At 36.8% G+C, this 6,605-nt stretch overlaps 1 protein-coding gene across 1 annotated transcript in view; it reads left to right on the forward strand.

The window, feature by feature from the left end:
* The window catches only part of LOC107597579 (uncharacterized), a 54,395-nt gene that overhangs the window by 19,838 nt on the left and 27,952 nt on the right, over positions 1–6,605 (forward strand). The window contains exon 3 of the mRNA XM_016288711.1: positions 5,048–5,454. Coding sequence (XP_016144197.1) covers positions 5,048–5,454 — 407 coding nt within the window. The remainder of the gene's footprint in view (positions 1–5,047; positions 5,455–6,605) is intronic.

Genomic DNA, 6,605 nt, shown 5'->3' on the forward strand with positions numbered 1-6,605 from the left:
GTGTTGCTAGAGGAGGAGTACAGAGAAAAGTGCCTGGTTCCCACAGTGGCATTCAGTGGTAGTAAAGCTCTTCTATAGGGATGTATGAGTGCTGAAGGTATGAGGGAGTTGTACTTTATCAACACTGGCATTAATTCACACACCACTGTGTGATGTAATACAAAAACCTGAAACTGAAGATGCTACCCTCTTCTCATTCCCTGCATTTTTTTAACATGACAATGAAGATATTCATTCTCCTGAGTGAAAAGTCCTTCAGTGGACATGTATTTCACTCAATCTTAACACTCTTGAGCTGCTGTGAGAGATTCTGTAGAGACGAGCTGAGCAACACTCCCCATTAAAGACCAGGGCATTTAAGGAGGTCGTCCTCCAGTTAAACAGCACAGATAAGAAAATTTGTCATGAACTTGTACACTCAGTGCCAAGAAGTGTCAGAGCAGTTTACTTAGAGTTATGGAGGACATATTAAGTTCTAGAATATTACACTTGGTTGAATTAAATCTAGGTTGTACTCAATTCTGCAATCCTTCATTTAAACAAAATTTGTCTAAGTTTTTTATTTTACAGATATTAATGGAATGTATTTCTCTGATTTATTAAGAATATGTTTAATACATTTAAATTTTGCCATCTTTCTATGAAATATATTAGTGATCATTAAGAAAATACATCTTTTATATTTAATCAGAGGGGGTGTACTCATTTATGCTGTGCACTGCATAGCAGGAGTGACCGCTTTCCTTTGAAACAGATATGGAAGGTCAGCATCTTTTCCATAAACTATTTCAGTTTATTTTGTTGCGTGTCATAGACATTTATGATAAAGGTATTCAGAATGTTGTAATGAGTGAATCTCACGAAATCTGTCCAGAGCATTTCCAGGTCATATTTCAATCTAAAATAAAAAATACGAAAACAAAAATACAAAATACATTTATTTTGCGAAAAAGAAGCATGGTATAGGATCATCAAGATTTGCGTTATGACAGTTAAGTGTATTTCCCCCTTCAGTTTTCATTTTGTTATACATTTTTCTTTATTTTGATGTAAAATGTGATCTAGACATGTTTTTATGAAATTCAGTCTAATACAAACTTAATTCACGCTAATTCGATGGTTCCTCGTATGTTGTTGTCTTGTTTCTCAAACACATAAATGCTCTTCAGTATTTTCCGGCAAGGTCTGAAGAGTTTGGCAGCTCTCTGTGGTTTTGCGGCCTGCACACTACACACCTAGACAGGAAATCTCTCTATGAGAGAGAAGTGTGCAACCAGCCCAACTCACATTTTTTTGCACGTTAGATATGGTACGTGGTTCCTGTTTGCTTTATGACTGATGAGGTCCGTTTAGTCTCTGCTGGAATAAGATTCAGTTTCAGAAATCATTTGGATACTCAATGGCATTTGCTAGACGGCGGTAGCCATTTGCTTTGAATTAGTTATGAGGACTAACTAAACTACAGCGAGAAGACATAATTCACAGCAAAACCGCATTGGTGGTCATTCCAGCTGATGCTGCAGTGCCTTGTGGATCAGGTATGTGATCTCTTTCTCTTGGCTTTCACTCATCTGGCCAAATGATCTCCACAGACTGCCGTGATCTATATAACAGGCCTGATTCTCTGTTAGGTGAGCCTTGTTAGACTCTTTATTGGAGTATGAATGACTAAATAAGAGTTGAACGGTGTGCATGAGATTTATGATGAAAATACCACAATTACTGGAACTCATAATAAGTACGTATCACTGACTAATAATTTATCGCAATTACGTACACAAAGATCAAATTAAGGTGTTTTTTACATTATTATTTACATAAGAAGATCAATGTCATTATGAAAATATAGGAAATTAGCTCTAATGGATTATTTCAGATTTCTAAAACAGCTGCACAATTCATCAAGTCATTCCATTAAGAATCATATAATTATGAAGAACAGTATGTGTGTGTTGGCTCACACACATGTTCATCAGTCTTTTCTAGAGATGTTTAGGTTTTGTTGGACATTTTGACCAATTTATCCACTCTAATTCGTGTGCTTAGCGGCTTTTTAAACTTAATGTTGGGGATAACAAAATCCATTGGGATGAGGTTTTGGGTGAAGAACTCCCCTGCTGATGGTTCTTCCATGCCACATGAAAGCTTCTGACTTCATGCCCAAGTAGTGATGGAGAATGCTGTCTGTTTGCTTTTGTTCCAGAGGATGCACTGGGTTTACGTTGTCACACTTCATGCATCTGTCTGGCTGAATTTATGCTGCACTTTGAACTTTTTCCTGAATGCTTTTGCACCCAGTACAGCTGATCTTGAGATAGGCATCTAACGAAACGCAAAAGATGGCCGTATCGGTGATGTATGTCTGGCCATGGAGGATTTTACAATCACAATCCCCCCCCCCCCTCATTTTCACATTTTTTTCATGTGCGACTGCCGCCATAGTGGTGCTGATCTTGGATTGGGGCCAGCAGAAGATAAACACATGCCTTCATGTACTTTATGAGTGTGTTTAAATCAAATTCAGGCAATCAGTATTATCGAAGTGCTTTCCAACCCGTGTATGAATGCAAGAAATTTGAGAAAAGGCTGCAAGCTTTTTCTGCTAACGTTCAGTTGGAATACTTGATGAATGATAGGCAGACTCGGTGAGGAAGGGAGTGTAGAGTAACAGTTGTCTGCGTCACCCTGGCTGCTAGGCCAGAGGAAATGGAGGATTGTTCGTCTCCACTGGCTTGTGCTCTGTAACTGGGCCACCATTGTGACAAGCCCAGCCCAGCATTTAGCATTTAAACAATGGGAATCCTCACAGTGCTCTGTACTGGCCTGTGTTCACTTGCCTTGACGACCAGACTGTTGTGTTCAGTTTTGATATGGCTCTTCAGGCAAAACTTTACTGTTTTGTTTTAGATATTCTGGTCATCTGAGGGCACAGCTGACTGAATAACTTCTGTGTTTGCAGGTTTAATCGTCCAACAAATTGCTGTCAGGAAGTTGTGATTTTTGTTTCCTGTCTATATAGGACGTGCACTGCACCGTTAGATTCACAGCTCCTGTGGGTTTGCTGCAAGTCAGTGTGATTTAGATTTGCACAGTCACACCTTTGAGGCAGGCAGAAAAATATTTGCAAGAAACACTTTGTAAGCACTTGTAGGTTGTCTTTGTACTTTACTGTTGGTTTGTACCTTACCTTATATAAAAAAAATATGTAAAAAATATATAAATAATAAGCAATATATTTATATAATAATATATATTATATTAATATATATTTATTATTTTTCAAATATATTTGTATTAATTATATATATATATTGTTAAATGTGTGTCTATTATATATATATATATATATATATATATTTATTTATTTATATATTGTTTACTAAAAACCTTTTTTTTTTACTTGAAACAAAATAAAATGTTAACTGATACAAAATAAACTTAAACTTTTATCAGTTTCGTTTACTTAAACTTGAAATACTAAAAATAACTAAAACTAAATAAGCTAAAACATTTCAAATAATATAAAAATAATATATATATATATATATATAAATAAAAAAAATTGTTTTTAAATCATAAAATCATCACAACACAGAAAACCAGAAAATGCCAAACCAAAGACAAGTAAAGATTATCCAAAAAAAAAAGAAAAAAGTGAGGTATTTAATGAGAAATGATCATGTTTTATTGAAAATAAGAAATTGATAGTAAGTATTAAATTCTTTGATTTTTGTATGCAGACTTTGTTATGCTGAGCACAGTTTTGAGACTGTTGTGATGTCTTCAGGAATCAACCCTCTACGGACACCTTGGCAATTGAATCGCCATTGGCTAGTCAATTTTTTTGGTTTACTCGCCAGACTGAAATACTATACTAAATATATATATATATATATATTATACATATATAATGTTTGTAAAATGGTACAGCTTTTTAAATATCTGAAAGTACACTCTTAATATCAGTCAGTCCAGCATTATAATATGATAATCAAAGTATTATTTAATAATAGAAGTTTAGTAATTAAAATTAAAACTTGGTAACCATGAACTTAGGACTGGTACTGGTGCTTTTTTTTGGTCATTCAGTGTTCCAGTAAAAAAAAAAAAAGAGCGAACAATAATACTGATAAGATATTATTATTATTATTATACGAATTCTACTAATAAGAACAATATAAAAACGCACTAAGGATTAATGAACTAATTGATTCATGAATATTAATCAGGTTGTGTGCGTTTGCTCGAACTGATTCGCTGAAATCAAAACAGGGACGATAGTAGGTGAGCACCAGCCAATGAGATTGTCGTTTGCGCATTAGTTCCTCCTACTACAGGAAAACTCGGCAGTTCTTAAAAGCTGAAGAATTCCAATGGAACTCTGTTATTCTTACAGGAAAATACAACAAAATATATAATTTACATGAAGCGCATCAATTCTGCATGTTATGCAAGACTCTCGCTCTTTGCGCGTGTGAGAGAAAGCGACGGCGAGTTGTGCACCTTAACACTAGAGTTTACATTACGCCAAATACACAAACACAGGTGCGCTGCGCATCCATTCAGATTAACTGAAAAATATCACAGATCGCTTGACGGAGAGTGAAACTGAAGCACTCAGTCAGAGTGTTCTGTGAGTGAAAATATATCTGTGCTAATCATATATTCAGCCTCCAACTCACATACTGGTGAGTAAAATCTGAGAATTTATTAGGCATTGGCTAATATTAGACATCAATTAGTCGCCCAGAGTGAAGATTTAGTCGAATATGCAAGTGATTTACTCGCAATGTAGAGGGTTGTCTGAAATGCATGCTTACTGGGGTCTTCAGAAAGCAGAAGATTTAAGCCAAAGTCACCATTTGCTCTTGTCTTAGAGAAACAATTGAGATATGAAAGAGATCTCATTTGTGATTTTGCTTTTCATAATAGCATAAAGTTGTCTTACCGTCTTAACATTTTTTTTTTCATTTTGTAACCAAAAATGCTGTATTATGCAGTCATTAGTATCTTCACACTAAATTGTTTCTGTTTCTCTCTGCTGCAGCTGCCAAGCGCCCCTCCTCTGTGTCCTCGCTGAGTGGGATTGTGAGCCGCATGGCCTCCTCAGGGGGTGCGTCCCGTGGTAGCTGCACCTCTGTTAACACGGTGTGCTCTGACAGTGACCGCGGAGCCAGTCTCAGCTCCTCTGCCTCGTCTGCCTCGCTGCAGGATGGGCACTCTTCCTCTTCTTCCTCATCGCTCCCCTATGGAGCCGTGCCGGCCTACCCTGGGCCACAACGTAATGGCTCCGATATCAGCCTGGACCTCACCCCTCTCTCCCTGCTGACAGGAGCCGGTCCCCTCCCCGCCTCCACAACACCACAGCCCAAACTTACTCGTCTGGAGAGGGTGGCACTGGAGATAGTGGAGACCGAGCAGGCCTACGTGAGGGACCTTAAGAGCATTGTGGAGGTAAGGACCAGACACATGCTGATCTCTGTCCCTATCAGTGTTGGGGGTAACTCATTACAAGTAATGCGAGTTACGTAATCAGATTACTTTTTTCAAGTAACTAGTAAAGTAACGCATTACTTCTTTAATTTACAAGAAAATATCGGAGTTACTTTTTCAAAAAAGTAATGCCAGTTACTTTGTTTTCCCATTTATTGACTGACAGCTCTCCTGTCCCCATATTGGGAGAAATCGGAAGTGCAGAGGCGTTGTGTGCGCTGTGTGAACATGATGCTACTGTAGTTCTAGACTAAATGTGAATGTGCATTAATTCATCCCACTCACAAAAAACAGATTTAGTATTAATCAAAACAGTGAAATGCAAACTCAGAATATGATAACACAAATGTATATAATCCCATTTTATTAACCAATGTCTTTGCTGCTGACCTTTGATAATCCAGTTCAACCATACTAATAAGCAAACATGACTTTAGAGATGAACAATTGTGCTTTGTTTTTTTATTGCTGAAGAGTGTTTCTTCTCCTGTGTTCTACTGTACAGACTTGAATTTACTTTTGCTTCAGCCTGAGGTTTATTCATTACACTTTTTGGTGTTAAGGGCTTTTATATTTGCTATAAATAGAACATCTTATATTAAAAACAATCAAGCCCTGCTTATATTTAAAAAGTAACGCGAAAGTAACGCAAAAGTAATATAACGCATTACTTTCCATAAAAAGTAACTAAGTAACGTAATTAGTTACTTTTTTAGGGAGTAACGCAATATTGTAATGCATTACTTTTAAAAGAAACTTTCCCCAACACTGGTCCCTATGATGTTTCGTACTATAACACAGAAACAATGTTGAGCTAATGTTGTAACCTTGAAGGGCTACTTTACCAAAAAAAAGATCATCATTTACTCATCCTAATATTCTAAAACATATATGCATTTCTTTCTTCTGTGAAACACAAAAGAAGATACATTTGAAAAATGTTTTTGTCCATGCAATGAAATTCTAATGGTTATTGGAGGCCTGACTTTTATTACAAAAAGCCACCTTGAGGCAAGGTGGGCTCTTTTAACTTTACCATCCACATAACCCTAGAAACCCCATGGCAACCGAGTACAAAACACACAGTACACCTAGCAACAGCCTAGAACCCC

The sequence above is a fragment of the Sinocyclocheilus grahami genome, unplaced genomic scaffold, assembly GCF_001515645.1.
Source record: "Sinocyclocheilus grahami isolate Dianchi unplaced genomic scaffold, SAMN03320097.WGS_v1.1 scaffold233.1, whole genome shotgun sequence".
NCBI classification, from domain to species: domain Eukaryota; kingdom Metazoa; phylum Chordata; class Actinopteri; order Cypriniformes; family Cyprinidae; genus Sinocyclocheilus; species Sinocyclocheilus grahami.